This window comes from Sciurus carolinensis, chromosome 13, assembly GCF_902686445.1.
Source record: "Sciurus carolinensis chromosome 13, mSciCar1.2, whole genome shotgun sequence".
NCBI lineage: Eukaryota > Metazoa > Chordata > Mammalia > Rodentia > Sciuridae > Sciurus > Sciurus carolinensis.
In genome coordinates, this window is record NC_062225.1 from 2,333,155 (window position 1) to 2,350,170 (window position 17,016).

At 45.4% G+C, this 17,016-nt stretch overlaps 1 gene segment (V, D, J or C); it reads left to right on the plus strand.

Annotated features, from left to right (window-relative positions):
* LOC124963515 (immunoglobulin kappa variable 3-11-like) overlaps positions 1-16,039 on the plus strand; it is a 29,236-nt gene extending 13,197 nt beyond the window's left edge. Inside the window, 1 exon segment of the V gene segment in view lies at positions 15,989-16,039. Within this exon segment, the coding sequence occupies positions 15,989-16,039 (51 nt within the window).
* The last annotated feature ends 977 nt before the right edge of the window (positions 16,040-17,016 follow it).

Sequence of the window (17,016 nt, forward strand, 5' to 3'; positions counted from 1 at the left end):
GTTAGTTCCTTATGTATTTGAAGTATTAACCCATTATTAGTTGTATGGTTTACAAGTATTTCCTGCATTATATAGGTGTCCTTTTATTCTGTTGATAGTTCCTTTTCTGTGCAGAAGCTTCTTAGATTATTGCTGTCCCTTTTGGTTATTTTTGCTTTTGTTCGTTTAGCTTTTCATGTGACATATAAAACAAGTATTCCTAATGCCAACATCAGGAGATTTCCCCTATGCTTTCTCTAGGAGTTTTACATTTTCAGGCTTTAATTATTTTATACATATATATGTTATTTTATATTTATTGCTGATTCTTCATTCTTTTCTTTCTTGGAGGTGTTTTGATGAGTTTGAATATATGGATCCTTCTGAAGGGTGAGGACAATGGACACTTTAAAAATCATTTTGACTATGGGTTAGCCTTAGCTCCTGAACAGGAAACACAAGTAGAAGTGAAGTTCACTACTGTGAGCTGTGCTTCCTTAAGCAGAAAGTCACCTCCAGCAGTTGCATTGATTGTTGTAGTATGATAAGACAAAAATTATACACTAAATAGTTCATTCATTCCATGTATCTTTCTTGTTCTGAACTTCTGATTTTTCTTACTAGGAAACAAAAGGAAGGGGAAAAAAGAAAACATGAGGTGATTGACAAATCAGATTAAATGTATTGATTTTATCTCATGTTTTCTGAGTTTCTTGAATTTTCCTTATAGAAAATTCATAAAAGTATTTTGTAGATTCTTGGAACTTAAACTGAAAGAAGAAACAATTAGTATGAAAATGTTCAGGTTATAATCTCAATGTCTTATCTAAAATAAAAACAAGCCTTCACACTGTGGCTCCCCATTTACCAATGTGTTGCTATTCCTCTGCCACCAGTGCCACCAGCATTTTAGTTGGGGCAGCTTCCATTTAGGGACACCTGCCGGAGACTAGAGGCTCATTATCAAAGTGCCTACAGGTTAGCCGCTGCTGCTGCCACCAACTTGGGATGTGACTGCTTACATTCAGGGATAACAGCCAGGACCTGAAAGATCCTGACCAAGGGTTTTGCAGGCTTGGTTACATCTGAGGTATCCCTGCTAGGTGTGCTAATATCCACCATTTTGCTGCAGAGGCAGGAGAGAGTCCTGGAAGGGGTCAGTGGGTGGGAAAATGGTGCGAGGGTATCCTTTTCCTGGTTCATCCAGCCAACCAGCCCCGCACCCACCTAGATCCCAGAGACAACTTGGGCAACACTTGCTGGGATTCAACATCAGCCTGGTTTATGACTCCACAGATCACCTGGTACTGCCAGTTTGGCAGCCAACAGGGCCTTCCAGCTCCTCAATCCCCAGTCTCCCAACCATCCCCTAGCCACAAACCTGGCCCAGTGCCTGCAGCTACATGACTGGCTCATAGCTTTCAATGCCTGGTCCTGATTGTGATGGTTGACATATTTGGTTCCATGGAAATGTTATAGGCCAGGCTATATGAGGAATGACTAAACAGACTGCATTTTACCTTGATACTCCATGTTATGTAGGAAATGCTTCTCCCATGGGAATGCCCCACCTCTACCCATCAACAGTTGCTTAGCCTGACTTGTTTGGCAATACAAAATGATAATTAATGTATAATGAAAAATTGTTCTGTTTTCGATTCCTAGTTTCCTAAACATGTTAATGGTGATATCAACAGTGATTGTCTAGATATTAGCAACCATTCTTTAGTTTGTACCTAAGTAAGGTCATTTTGACCCACTTCCCCCTCTGCTAGCGATTTCAGATCCCATGTTGTTAGTTTGTAATTTTGAATCTCAGCAACAGACATTTATGATTGATGAACTGACTTATGGTATAAAAACCCCTGCAACCCTGTGTTCTGGGCTGTTCTCCCAATAGCCATTTTTGGGGGCATTGGGTGAGACAGTCAGTTGGCCAGGTTAATAAAGACTCTCAAATTTGGATTTCTCAGTGGTAATCGGTCTGTTCTTAAGTTGGGCCCCACAACACTGATTTGCCCAACACAGAACAGCTTACCGATGCAGGTGCAAAGGTCCTGTCACTCAGCCCTCAGGACCTCTGGGGAGAGAGATTCCTGATTGGGAAATCGAAAGGGTAGCGGGAGGAGAGATGCAATTTAGAGACTAAATTATTGATTTAGTCAGACTTTTTTGCTTCTGTGACTAAAAGATCCGACTAGAACAATTTTAAAGGAGGAAAGGTTTATTTGAAGGCTCAGAGTTTCAGGGGTCTTAGTCTGTAGAAGGTCAGCTTTATACCTTGGGGTTAGAGGTGAGGTAGAATATCATGGCAGAAAAGTGTGTCAGAGGAGAGCAAGTTTGCATAATCAGGAAGGAGAGAGAGAGAGAGAGAGAGAGAGAGAGAGAGAGAGAGAGAGAGAGAGAGAGAGAGAGACTCCACTCTCCAGATACAAAATATATACCCCATAGCTATGACCCATTTTCCACCTCCTCAATTCCTCGAATCACATCCTACCACTTTAATTAATCTCATTAGTGATTAATTCACTGTTTGGGTTAAGACTCTTACAAAACAGTCATTTCCCCTCTGAACCTTCCTGCACTGTTTCACATGCAAGCTTTTGGGGGAACACCTCACATCCAAACCATAAAAATTATAGACCAGGAATTGTGGGGTCCACAAGTGAGGGCAGGGGCTCAGTTCAGGCTCCTGTGTCACATGAGTGGACCCCAAAGGAGAATCCTAGGGTGCATTTTCCAGAGGGACTGTCAGTTGCTATACCCTGACTCCAGGGGTCCTTCCTCTAAGTCTAATCCTCCAACCACAGTAACTGTCATCACCCTGAGGGTGGAGTTACCAGCAAGATCCAGACAATCCTACCTATCAGAGGAGAAGGGAAGCAGAGAAGATATTGAACTCCAACAGAAACAATCCTACTCCCCTCCCCTATCCTCTCTTTGTCCACCATTAGAAATTGTAGACCTTATTGCAAACCTATTGTTTATGCTGTAGAAAAAAATAGAGCACATTTTCTCTGTTTATTATAACAATACTGTTAGCATCTTAAAAGGGGCTATTTTATTTAAGGCTGCACATTGGTTGCATAGGGTGCTGTTAATATTGATCTATCCCCTTAACAGTGAGGTATTGGAAACCTGCAAGGACACTATAAATTTATAGTGTGGAAACTGTAATACCTTGCTAGGATCTGGATTGCTAGAGGGGAAGACACACGACAACGTGAAAACAAAACAGGGAAGAAAGTTCCCCCCCAAAACCAAGATGCTATATGAATAGAGTGCATCAACAGCATGGTACAAGAAATGTCAGAAAAGGAGTTCAGAATGTTCATAATTAAAGTGATCTGTGAAGTAAAGGATGATATAAGCAAGCAAATGCAGGCAACAGAATTTCATATCAATAAAAAGTTAAAAGAAAAAAATGCAGAGAGCAAAAGATTATTTCAATAAAGAACTAGAGATTATGAATGAAAATCAAACAGAAATCCTTGAAGTGAAGGAAACAATAAACCAAATTAAAAACTCAGTATAAAGCATTACCAACAGACTACATCACTTGGAAGACAAAACTTCAGACAATGAAGAAAATATATTTAATCTTGACCTTTGACAGATGCTTTTGTGGATTTCAGGTCCCTTGGAGAGCAGCTTCCCAAACCTGAATCTAACATGCTTCAACACTTTACCTGGTAATGCATATGGCAATCTTCATGTGACTTAAGATCACCTTTCCATCTGGAGGCCTCTGACCTTCAGGCACTGTGGGGTTGCGAGCTTTGTCCCTCTCCACACTAACTGGAAGTAAAACAACCAGGACAGTCATCCTGCCCTCAGATTAATCCCAGACACTCATGCATCGTCAGGGGTTTGCTATCTTAGAGTGGCAGCTCCAAAACCTTGTGTCCATGATCTCACCAGACACTGTCAGATTTTTCTTCCAAATTTTGCTGATATATTGACTGAATCTATATTTGTGTACCAGCAAGGGATGGCTTCTGTCACTTTGTTCACAGAGGAGGGCCTGTCCTCCTGCTGTCTCTTTCCACTTCACCCAGCAGGTTGTCTCACCCCACTGCACCCACCAGGGGATTTGCATATTGTCCCAAAGGGAGGTTCTTTTTACAAATCTGAGATAAAAGCTCAGGTCTAACCTAGCCTTGACTCACCAGGACTCCTCAGCTCAATTTCCCAAAATGCTGTGCTCTCCTCAGCTCCTGGGACTTCTGATGCTCTGGATCTGTGGTGAGAACAGAAGGATTTAGGAATGGAGAATGGGGTGGAAGGGTCCCATTGTTTGTTATGCTTATTCTGCCCATGTGGTAAAGGCAAGTATTCTGTGTTCCAGGCAAGAGTATTTCATACTTTGCTATTAGAATTTGGATCCACTCAACAATGACCAGTGCTGTAATGGAAGTCTTGAATGATAATGAAGAATACATTGTGTGTTATATATAAAATAGCAATTTATTTCTTGTAGTTTTATGTTTTCTTGGTATAACTCAGAAAATTTTGAAAAAAATGATGGAATTAACATCATGGAAACTGCCCATGATATTTGTACATAACCTTGTACTTGTCTCTCATTATTTCAGAATCCAGTGGGGATGTTGTGCTGACCCAGACTCCTCTCTCCAAGCCCATCACCCCTGGAGAGTCAGCCTCCATCTCCTGCAGGTCCAGTCAGAGTCTCTTACATAGTAATGGAGACACCTATTTGCATTGGTACCTGCAGAGGCCAGGACAGTCTCCAAGGCTTCTGATCTACAAAGTTTCCAACAGGGCCCCTGGGGTCCCAGACAGGTTCAGTGGCAGTGGGTCAGGGACAGACTTCACACTGAAAATCAGCAGGGTGGAGCCTGAGGATGCTGGAGTCTATTACTGCATGGAACATACCCATGCTCCTCACACAGTGGTGGAGCCCGGAACAAAAACCTCCCTGCTAGGATGGCCCAGCTGCCACAAGTGTTGTTTGTGTAACAGAGTCTGTGTGACAGTAAGGTTGTGGGGATCCCAGGGGAACAGGAGGCAGTTCAGGGTTCTGGACCATGAGTGCCTTGGTTACAGCTCAAGCCCCATATATCAGACCCCTATTCTGCAGTTGCCCTGCATGGCAGGAGCCGTAGGAAGAGTGAGGAGTGACAGGCAGAGCTGAGTGACAGCTCAGAGGAGCCCTCCCTCATTTGCTCATGGTTGTGGAGGAGATCTCAGTGTAACAGTGGTCCACTTCACCTTGTGAATACAGCTCTGAGGCTTATTCTTAAAAAGAACAAGTTTTCCTTTCCCTCTTCTCCCTCTCCTCCTCCCTAACAAGGGACAGTGAACAAGATTACCCTGAGCTATCTGTGCTCCACAGGAAGGAGATAACTGATGGAGAATGTAGGAAGTGAGTATCTCCCAAACTAACAAGTGAATGTTAACACACCATCAGGGGCCCTGGGACACCCTGTCAGGGCACACCTGGAATGTGGCCTTTGAAGAGCTCCTTCAAAATCCCCCTGTTCCTCTTGATGGGCAGAATCACAGTGTCTGGGACAGGAGTCCCCTATTTCTCCTTTGCTAGGAAAGCAATAAAACTTATTTTTTTCCTTTTTCTTAAAACGATGTCCTCATTATTGAATTGGCATTGGGGGATAAGGAACATCTTATCCATTAGGTTTTTAAATTGCTTGAGGAAATGTGTATGGAAAACTAGGAAACTGGAGTTCACAAATTACGAAACAGGAGAAACTTAATGAGTCATCCAACATCACAGAGCTTAAACTGTGTTAGAGAAAACGGGGACAAGACAGAGAACGGAGAAAGAGTGGGCTCAGCACTGCAGAGTCACATTCAGTCCTCAGGAGCCTGACAAGGCCCAGTGACCTGGAGCTGCTCTGACAGGACAGGAGACAAGGAAAGCCAGGTGGTGGACACATGGACAGACACAGTGTGTTCTCACTGTTACTGGCCTGCCATCTCTAAAAACATGGTGGAAAATGAGTTGCTCCTGAAAACTGAATGGGGATGCCAGGAGACACAGAGGAGGTTCACTTCGCCTGTTACTAAGAAACCCCAAAATGCAGTAGAATACATTTGTGCAGTTTTCTCTGTCTCTGATCTCAGTCCAGAGGAAGCAGGTGGCCCTGAGAGAGTGACTCTGCTCCATGAGGTCACCCGGGGAATTGAACATAGTGCCACAGCATACAGCTTCCCTTCTCCCTCCCAGGTCCCTGCTCCTTCTAGGTCCATTCCTCACCATCACGAGGCAAAGAAGCACAGAGAGAAACCTGGTCTTTTTTTACAAAACAAAGGAAACTCATGTTTCCAACCGTGGTGAGTGTCCTGCCTAAAGTTTAGTTTTGAGAAATTTTCCTTTTATTCAAATCAACTGACAATGCAGCTATTTTGTTTTGATTCCTTGTTTGTTTTAATCTGAAAATGCATTCACATAATCCTAGGAAGTAATGTTTTGGAGCATGATTTAGCCAGTTTGAAGATAAATTAAAGCTTAGTTACCCTGGCTGCATTTCCAGGGCCTAGTAGGTGTATACAGAGAATTTCTGTCCTAGTTAGTGATCACCACAAATATGGAATTGTACAGCATCTTCAATAATTCTTTTGTAAGCACTCATCTAATTACATGTGGTCAAAGTGTTAAACCAGATCAGACACCTCCACATCCTTAGTGCACAATCAGGAGGCCCAGATGCCCCTTGGCTAGTGTGGCTGCTCTGCTCCTTCATAATTCCATAATCGACTGCATTTTATTTCAGAACATGCCACAGCATAATAAATCTTGAGTCTCCATCCTGACTTTACCCACAATAGATCATTATAAAAGAGCTTTACAACTCCATCCCATCTTTGAGCACAAGTTAGGGGCAAGTGTGATAATGGTGATCTGAAAGCATTTCTCTGTGCAGATGCATAGTTCATGTGCTGTCCAGCACTGAAAGGAGACAATAGTGAGAAGGGAGGAAAAGCAGGGAGAAAGCATCCTGTCTCCCAGTTAAGGGATGTAGTGCAGTGAGAACAGAAGCAAATATGAATCTATTTTATTGGCATTGCATTTTTATTCTGTGTTAAGAATTGTTTGCAACATCATTTCACTAGGCAATCCCTGAGCAGTAACTCGGAAAATTTATTCCAATGAATATATTTACATATGTGTTTATTTACCCAGCAGTCTTACCTGAGCTAGGAAAGGGTAAAAGTGTGCACTCATCTTATATTTGTTTACAGTGATCTAAGTAAATTACATATCACCTTGGTTCTAGAGCTCTACATATGTTCTGCAAGACACCTAGACATTGAAAGTCAGAAAAAGGACAATTTACAAACATCACCAAAGAAGCCAAACAATTGTAGCTTGCTTTAGTGAGCTTTTTCAATGCTGTGAATAAATGATCCTACCAGCACACCTGTAGAGGAGTTAGAGTTTATTTGAGTGCTCATAATTTAAGAAGTCTCAATCCATAGGTAGCTGGCTCAATTCCTCAGGGCTTGACGTGAAGCTAAATATCATGGTGGAACAGTGTGGCAGAGGGAAGCAGCTCACATCATCAGGAAGAAGACAGAGCAAGTCTCCACTTACCAGATACAAAATATATGCCCCAAAGCCTCACCCCAATTCCCTCTCTTCTAGCCAAACCCTGCCATTTCAGTTACCACTCAGGTAATTCCTATCAGGGGATTAAATCACTTATGGGTTTAATACTTGTACAACCCAATCATTTCTCATCTGAATGAGGAAGCATTTTTCACATGTGAACTTTTGGGGGACACCTTGTATTAAAATAACAACTTTCCACTCCCCACCCCCAAAAGCTCACACTCATCTGACAATGCAAAATACATTTACTCCATTTCCAAAGGTTCCCGCAGTCTCCACAGTTCCAAGATTACTCAAAGTTCAAGTCCAAAGTCTTTGAGGATCAAGACAGTCTCTCATTGTGAGCTTCTATAAAATTAAAAGCAATTTACAAATATTGAATACATAAAGAGACTGAGCAAACATTTCCTTTTACAAAAATAGGGGCATAGAAAGAAGGGATGGGACCAAAGCAAGACTGAAATTCAGCTTGGCAAATGGATCCTGTAGTTCTATGTCTGGCATCTGGAGCACATGCCATGATGTTCTCTCCAAAGAGCTTGTGTAGCTCCAGCCCTATGACCTTGTTTGTTGCAGCCCAAGTGCCCTCTCTGTGGGCTTGCCTCTGCTCATTTCCTGCAGCTATCCTCGGACAATATCTCATGTTACTGGCATTTCTTTCTACTGCATCTTTGGGATTCACCTCACATCTCCACACTTTGACTTCTCAGGGGGTGCCTGCAGGGACCCTGACCCTGCTGTACTTTGCCTGACCTCTCATTCCTTCCTTTGAAATCTTGGTTGCAGCTTCCATGATCCCCTAATTCCAGCATCCTGCATTCCAGCAGAACCAGCACCACGTGTTTGACACAAAAGTCTGCCACCATCTTGAACAGTAGCCAAGCCTCTAGGGGCCCTTGCTGCAGCAGCCTCTGAGGATCTGTGTGGCTGAGCACACTGAAAAAGTTTCCTAGGTCCCCTTGGTCAAGAAGGGTGCCCCACTGGTCTCTTGTCAAGAGAATTTTCACCTTTACTCCCTTGAGCTTGAGATGAATATGATCTTGTCAGCTCCTGAGATGCCCTCAAGCCTATCTTTCTCATTGTCTCTGGACATAGTCTGTAGTATTCCTTGAAAGTATTGTCTTTAACAGCTGTAAATTCCTTAGCCCTAGTTTTACTCTTGCCTTTAAAGTTCACATTTTAAAAATCTCTTTGCTCTGCTTTTTGCTCCTGATTATCACAGTATCTGACTAAAATTCTCCAGCAATATCCATGCCACTTCCTGAATGCTATGCTGCTTAGACATTCCTTTGGCTAGATTAAGAAGTCCATTGCTCCTAAAATCAGTCTTACAGAAGGTTTCATGACATGGACAAAATGCAGAAAACTTCTCAGCCAGAACATAAAATGAATGATCTCTACTCCATCTTCCCATAGAGTTCTCCTTCTCTGAGGGAGCCCTGTCTTCACTGACCACAGTCCTACTGCCATTCTTGTCTTCTGAGGGCCCATAAGAATCAGCCATTAATCTCAAATCACAACACTCTAAAGCATTTCCAGCTTGCACTTTGAAGCATCTCAAAATTCCTCCCACTAATTCCAAAATGCTCCAAACACTTATGAACCACCAGGTCAGGTTAGTCACAGCAATGACCCCACTCCTGGCACCAATTTCTGTTTTAGTCAGCTTTTTGGCTGCTGTGAATAAATGATTCAACCAGCATAACTGTAGAGGAGTAAGAGTTTACTTGAGGGCTCACTGTTTCAGAGGTCTCAACCCATAGACAGTCAGTTCCATTCATCAGGCTTCAAGGTGAAGCTGAACATCATGGTGGAAGAATGTGGCAGGGTGAAGCAGCTCACATCATCAGGAAGCAGGAAGAGAGAGAGTCTTCACACCCCAGATATAAGGTATATACCCCAAAGCTATGCCGCATTTCCAATTCCCTCCAGCCACATCCTACCACTTCAGTTACCACTCAGTTGATCCCTACCAGGGGATTAAATCACTGACTGTGTTAACACTCTTACAACCCAATCATTTCTCCTTTGAACCAGGAAACAATGTCTCACATGTGAGCTTTTTGGGGACACCTCATATTCAAAGCAAAACATAGCTCCAATCAAAAGCTAAATCATTAGTTGATTCAGCTAATATATGGATAGTTTTAAAACCAAAGTCAATCTGAAAGAACATACATTTTACAAGTGGTCATACTAGAGGAGTCACATACAGGAAGAGAAGTTGCAGCTTCAGTGCAGTCCCCAGAGTCCTCAGCAAGGAGCTCACTACAGGCTCAGGGTGGGTCCCCAGCCCCATGCTGCTCAGACTCAAAAGCAGGGACAGGACATGTGGTGGAGCACCATGTGGGAGCTTCATGTTATATAAATTTACCAGAATTGAAAATGATGTGTTGTGCAATTAAAATGATAATTAATTAATATATTATTGTTTTACTTCAATTAATGCAAGCACAGAGTTGTAATATAGTGTATAAATTTTTAGGCAAAATAGATGCAAGCTGAGTCACTGGGGCAGAGAATTTTTGTTGTTCCTCCTTGTTCTGGACTCCCCAGGACCAGTGATCAAGGCACTGAGCACAGTCACTGCACAGAACCAGGTCCAGCACTGAGCTTCTGGTCTCTCTGACTCTCCCCCTAGCTGTGGGCTATCATCCTGGCCCAGCCCCCAGGGTGTTGAATACCTTCCTTCTCTGGATCCCCTGCATGGCAGCCTGAGGGCTGGGCCTCTGCTTGTCCATATCCTCAGCCCCATTGCCCAGTACAATGGCATCCTCACAACCCAGGGCCACAGCCTGTAGCTCTAGGGCAGCACCAGCCTGAGCTCAGCCTGGTTGAGCCCCTGCTGCAGCATCTCCCATGTGCCCAGTACTAGGAAGGCCTGTACTGGCCTTAAGTGCCAAGGCCACATTTCCCTACTTGCTGAAGCCACCAATGCCATCCAGACAAGTACAATTTGAGTTTCCTGTCATCTCAATGCCTGGCTGGTCCTAATCCCCCCAGACTCATGCAGTTTGGGATCTCTACTCCTCATACAACTTAGATGTATCATGAAATTAAAAATGTGGCAAATCTCTTAATACCTGTGAAGCAGCCAGAGCTAGTTCTCTGGTTTATTGAGCACCAAGTCTGTACTGTTCTTTGAAAGGAAAGAGGAACCTCTCTTATGCCAGAATAGGAGCAAGGATTAGGGGGCACAAGGGATGAACTAAAACATGAGATATATGAGGTGACAAGTGTGGGCATATCTTTGTGCTGGAGTTTGGTTGATTATATAAAGACGGAAGGTCAAGAGCTTTGCTATTTAAATCTTCCTGGAACAGATGGGACAGAACATGATGCTGAGAGTTGCTGCAGCCCTTTCTACAGCACGAGGCATAAACTCAAAATTTAAAGTCAATGTGGTGAAGGAAACAGATACACAGAAAGGATCTGGGGCCTTACTGCTGTCAGGAGCTGATGCACCAAACTAAATATTCCAACCTTCTGACTTCTGGTTGTGGCGTAAGACATTGCTAAAGTTTCTTTTGTTTTCTTCTGTAACTACTCCAGCTCCTCCAGAAGAGACACTTAAAAGAAAATGTCTGAACAGGTCTAGACCTGCCCTCGAGGGGAAGATAGATGTTATCCTGGGTTTCTGTAGAGTTTTGCACAGTTTTGTCTGTTGAGTCATGAGGAACTGGGAACCAAGATAAGTTATGTCCTCCGTGGTGTCTTGCTCACACATTGCCAAAATCAAGAGAAACCCAAAAACATTGAAAGGTTTATAAATGTACTCTCTTTTAATTCACTTCACTTTTTATACTCCAAAAGCTTATAGATTCTTCCTGTCTTTAATACATCCCTCCTCCAAGGAGTGACTTGCTAAGGAGTGTCAAAATAATTGCATTTTAAGGACACAGAGACATGGAGAGGAAATAGACTCTGAGGCTACATGCTTCTCCCCAACACCCAGGTCTGTGTTCAGCTTCCCCTCCAGTCTCAGTGGTTCTGAGGAGATGTGGGCTGGTCCAGGGCCCCTATCAGAGGTGGCATTGGAGGGTTTACAAAGAATAGTTTCAGGACACTTCCTGCAGGTGTCCTGGGAGGGCAGTAGGATGGTGGATTCTTCCCATGGAGCAGGCCAGTGAGTTCTGTGGAAGGGCAGAGGCCTGGGAAGGAAGAACTCAGACCTGAGTCCTGTGGTCTCTTCCTTAGGTTTCTCAGAGTCAGGGTCACTTACCAAGCAACCAGGGCATGGGAAGAAGCTGGGTGACCTGGGGAGATGATGGCCACCACCTGGTGGAAGATGACAGGCAGCTGCTGGGCAGAGCAGTGGGATCAGGGGATCACATGTGGGGTGTGTGGGAGTCTGGGGATGAGGAGCCTCCCCTGTTTTTAACAAGAGCCGAGTTCTAGGTGCTGTAAGAAGCCTTTTCTCCTTCCACTGTCGCTCCCCCCTCTGCTGAGCTGTGTGCAGGGAGGAGAATGTTGGTTTCCTATTTGGCTTCCTCTGAGCACCCAGGAAGACGTTCCATCTGCCTCCCAAGTCCTTCCTCTCTGCCTCCCAAGTCCTTCCTTCTGAAAGGAGCTGGTCCATGGGCAGCACTACAGAGACCAGCCTGCTCCCAAGACTTCCATCTACTGTGTTCTCTCTTGTGTTCAGGTATCTTCCCTGCTAGTTATAGCTTGGAATGAGAAGGGGATGCATGTTGCTCTTTCTTCTCTTCCTTGTGATTGACCTTATCATTCAAGACATTCATGATTGGCCAACATTGCCAGGGCTCCCCCCTGGAGCAGAGGAGTCTACTCTAGGGTCTGAATTCTCAGCAGGTATGAGACTTGCTTGGCATAAAAGGATGTGGGCATGCCCTCTTGCAGGTTACTTTCATTCTTACTGTTATTAGAGGTTTATCTTTATACATAGAAGTCGTTCATCCTGACAAACTCATACGTGCATGAAAGTCAATTTCAGGTTATGTCCCCTTATTCCCTTGTCCTTTTCCCTCCCATTCCCCTCTTTCCCCTTCTCCTTCCTTCACTCTGCATCCACTCTGGACCTTATGTGCATAGGTATTTGATAGAGCCACCCCTGGTCTTCTGACCAAGTAATAGAATCATTGATTAAACACAGTCTCAGAGACATCGGTCAAGGAAAGTGAATGCTTCTGGAATTTTCTCAATATCCCTCCCCATCAACATAGGATTTGTGCTGAGAACTCAAACCAGGGATGCCCTGCAAGAAGAGGATCCCTTTCCTCCTCAGGCTGTGTCTCAGGACCAGGGGTCCTGTGCAGTCAGTCCTTCACAAGCCACACTGCTGCTGAGGATGGGGGCAGCTCGAGATCATGTGGAAACTGAGAAAGTTAACGTGGTGACTCCAGCTGAGCCAAGGAGCTGGGCTGTGTGAGTTTCCTGCCATGAACCTCTGGGGCTGCCCTGGGGACACTCAGCCCAGGTCCTGTGTCTGCCTCCCCAGCCTTAGAGACAGAGTGGGCACAGGTGTGCCTGGGGAGCAAGCACAATTGCAGTGGAGGGGAAGGGACAGGGCACCAGCAGGGACTGCCAATAAAGCCAGAAGAATGGGGACACACTTTCAAACTTGAGCAGATCTCTCTGGAATGGGCTCTGCCTATGCTGTGTGCCAGCAAGACTCCTTGAAGTTCAGGACCCTGGAAAAGCAGCAGGTGTGTGCACAGCCTGCAGGACTGTGGTCAGGTCACTCAGCCTGTATTCAGTCCTGAAAGCCCTGGTCCCCAGCTGCCAGGGTGAGGATGCTGAAGGCACAGCTGGCTCCACCTCCCTGCTGCTGTACTGGGATACACATCTAAACAAAGGCACAGGTGACATAGGAGCTGTTTACATGTGTGCCCAAGTCCACCTGCTTCAAGTTGCTCCTCCATGCACATCTGTGCTGCCTGCACAGGAGGCTGAGACTCTCTCCTGGAGAAGCCCAGAGGGAGGTGGAGCCTGGGTCAGGATGAGCAGACTACTCACTGCTGCAGGGTAAAGTCAGAAGGGGCATTTGTGGTGCATGTCAGGGAAATGCACTGAGCAGCGGCAGCTGTCATTGAGTGATCAGGTCTGGCCTCACTAACTAGCTCTTCATGCTGGTGAACTCTGGGAAATGGTGCCAAAGGGCAGAAAGAGGTAGTGCCAGGGAGAGGACATGTCAAGGATGAGCTGCCTTCATCCTCTGTTCATGAAAGAGACCTGCAGCTGCAGGTGACACTGAATGCAAGTGACACACTCACCAAGGGTCATGTTTGGTCATCTGTTGGACCTTCTACTATCAATCACAATGACTGACAGCTATTTCAAATGGCTATTGATGCTCTCAACATGCTTCTGAAAAATTATCTTTCTTTAAAAAGAAGAAACCACTGGACAGTCACAAATATGCAAGGACAGCACACAGTTATTTCCAATCAGGGTCATTTTGGAGTAAGTTAAGGCTTGAGCCGATGCCCTCTAAGACTGCAGTATATGTTCTCAACGAAAAGAAAATGCTCCACCTCTACCTAAGTCAGCCATGAAACACAAAATCCATGGGATCCTCTCTGTAAAGTTCTCATTTTGAAAATAGTCTCTAAAATACCTTTTGTTACAATATGACCCCAGGGAGAAATGAGCTCTCTGCATACCAGTCTGTGCTGTCCTGATCTGACCTGAGATCCTTGTGGACACATGGCCAGTGCTGAGGGACTGAGCGGAGCCACCCTGCATCTATACCCAGCCTGTCCAGCTCCACTGATTTGCATGTGCCCACAGAATAGTCCACTGCCCTGAGGACTTCTTAATAGGCTGCTCACACCCTGTGCAGGAGTCAGTCCCAGTCAGGACACAGCATGGACATGAGGGCCCCCACTCAGCTCTTGGGGCTCATTCTGCTCTGTCTCCCAAGTAAGGAGGGACAAAACTGGGTATATACTGAGCCCAGTGTGGTCAGTGCTGCCTGGCTAATTGGGGAAGACCTCTTGTACTATGATTAATTATAAGGATATTTATGCTTATGTTTATAATATCAGGTTCCACATGTGCCATCACAATGACTCAGTCTCCATCCTCCCTGTCAGCATCTCTAGGAGACTGAGTCACCATCACCTGCTGGGCAAGTCAGAGCATTAGCATAGCTTTAGCCTCGTATCAACAGAAACCAGGGAAGACTCCTAAGCTCCTCATCTATGATGCAACCAGTTTGCAATCTGGGGTCCTCTTGAGGTTCAGTGGCAGTGGATCTGGCACAGACTTCACTCTCACCATCAGCAGCCTGCAGCCTGAGGATGTGGCCACTTATTACTGTCAACAGTATCACAGTTTCCCTCCCACAGTGATACAGGCCATGACACAAACCTCCCAGGGAAGTAGAAATGTGAGGCTGGGCTGCGCCAACTGCTCCTCCTGCTGCTTCCACCTGCTGAGTGCACTTCACAGAGGCACCAGGCTCTGAGGTCACTGGGAGACTTTGGTAGAGGGACCAGGAGTCTCCTAAGCACCCTCACCCTCCTTCCTTCTCATCCCCAACAAGTTTGACTTGACAGTATCCTCCAGATTTAGTGAGTGACTCTGTCACTCTAGGTGAGGAGTCCAGCTCTCTCTATCAGTTTGGATTCCTACCACAATGTAGAAGCCACTCCACCATTCAAAGCAGGATTTTTTGAAATACATTGAATCAGATTCTAAGTGACAGCTTTCAAAACCTGGGATCTGTTCAAAACCTGAGAAGCCACAGCTCCTCTGACGGAAGGTGGAGCCTGAGGATTCCTCCACTAGCACAGGAGCTCCTCAGGACCCCAGACACCCGAATTATTAGTGAGCCCAATAATGTGGAGATAACTTGGTATTCTCACGTGCAGTAAGTAAAACAGAAAATATGCTGGCTCAGTGGTTAAGTGCCCTGGGCTCAATCCCTGGTACCAACAACAACAAAATGAAACAAAAGAACAAGAAAATAAAAGCAGCTCACTGTACTGGTTTACCCTCAATCCTTCCTCCTTCCCAGGCACTCCATAGCAAATGCTGGCTCCTCCTCTGTGCAGTGCTTTACCTGGGTAGTACTTACAGTAGTGTTACCTATTCATTCTCTGACTGTTCCCAGTCTTCCCTTCCCTCCCCTGGTGGAAAGTTCTCATCTGCTTTTGACATGTGTCCATCAGTTCTCCTCATTCCTGATACTCTCCCAGGCAAACTTCTCTGAGCCATCTAGTAAGGAGCAGAAGACTATCACCATGGTAGTTTTGAAAGCAGACTTCCTCAGGTCCCAGTGGCAGATTATGTCAGCAAGAGCTGTGGTCTCTGCAGCTGGGAAGTGATGGTCCTCTTGGGGGGTGGGCACAATCATCAGTGTCCCAGCAGACCCCAGAAAGTTATGCACGTATCTTTGACTCAGATCACTCCTCTGTCCACAGTAAGTTTACGACCATATGCTCTCCTCAGATATCTGCTAAACTCAAGAAATACGTCAGTTCTACCCATTACTATGGCTGAAACCTGAAGGCAGTATATCTTCGTTGTGACATTTTAGGAAAGTTCAGCTTTTTTCCCTTTGGCATTAACATATGGGTAAAATCAAAGAGGTCACAGGAGTAAACTGATATAGATGTTCCGGGAGAGAAAGGTAGGGTTCTGGGGAGCCTGGTAAACAGTGTGTGTGTTGAGTGGATCCTCTGAGTCTTCTCAAGTCCAGTCCCAAATACTGCTCCCATCTTGACTTTAGGCAGTGCTGAGCCAGCTGGTGCTGCCCTGTGTTGAGTCCAACACTCACTGTGTGTGGTGTCAGCTCAGTCACTCAGCTACTCATGGACATGGTGCCAGGGCTCAGTGATGCCTGGGGCTACTTTTTGAAGAGCCAGAATTTGCTTCTGTCTTTTGGTTTCCTGTGGGTGGCCAGCTCTTCTCTAGCCTCTACAGGTCTGTGCTGTGACTATTGGGGACTCATCCGAGACACACACTGTTCTCATCTTATACCACACTTCTTCCCCTAGCAATGAGCTGGGCCACATGGTCACACAACAGGGTTCCTTGTGTTACAGCAGAAGCCTGCTGCAGAGTGTCCTGCTCAGACCACTCAACACAGATATGCATCCCAGATGAACTGGTCAGTGGGTTGGTGTAGCTCACCCACCACGGAGTGAGCTGTCTCAGCACTGCAGAGAGCCTGGCCAGCACTGATCTTCACTCTCAGGGGTTGGAGGAGCAAGGAGAAATCCCTTGTCCTTCCTCTGAAGGGGAGGAGCCAGCAGGCCTCAGACATCTGGACCCCAGCATCTTCACCATGTGGTAGGCCCATCAGTTGACTGACCAATACCATGAAGCCTGTACCTACCCAGCAGAATTGAACCAAGGTCAATGCATGACACTGTCACCAGCTGTCACCACTCACACTAGTGAAGGGCTGTTGCAGATGACTTCCCCTTTCTTCTCAATGTATTTACATACAGTGTCCTTTACAAGTTTTCCCTAGG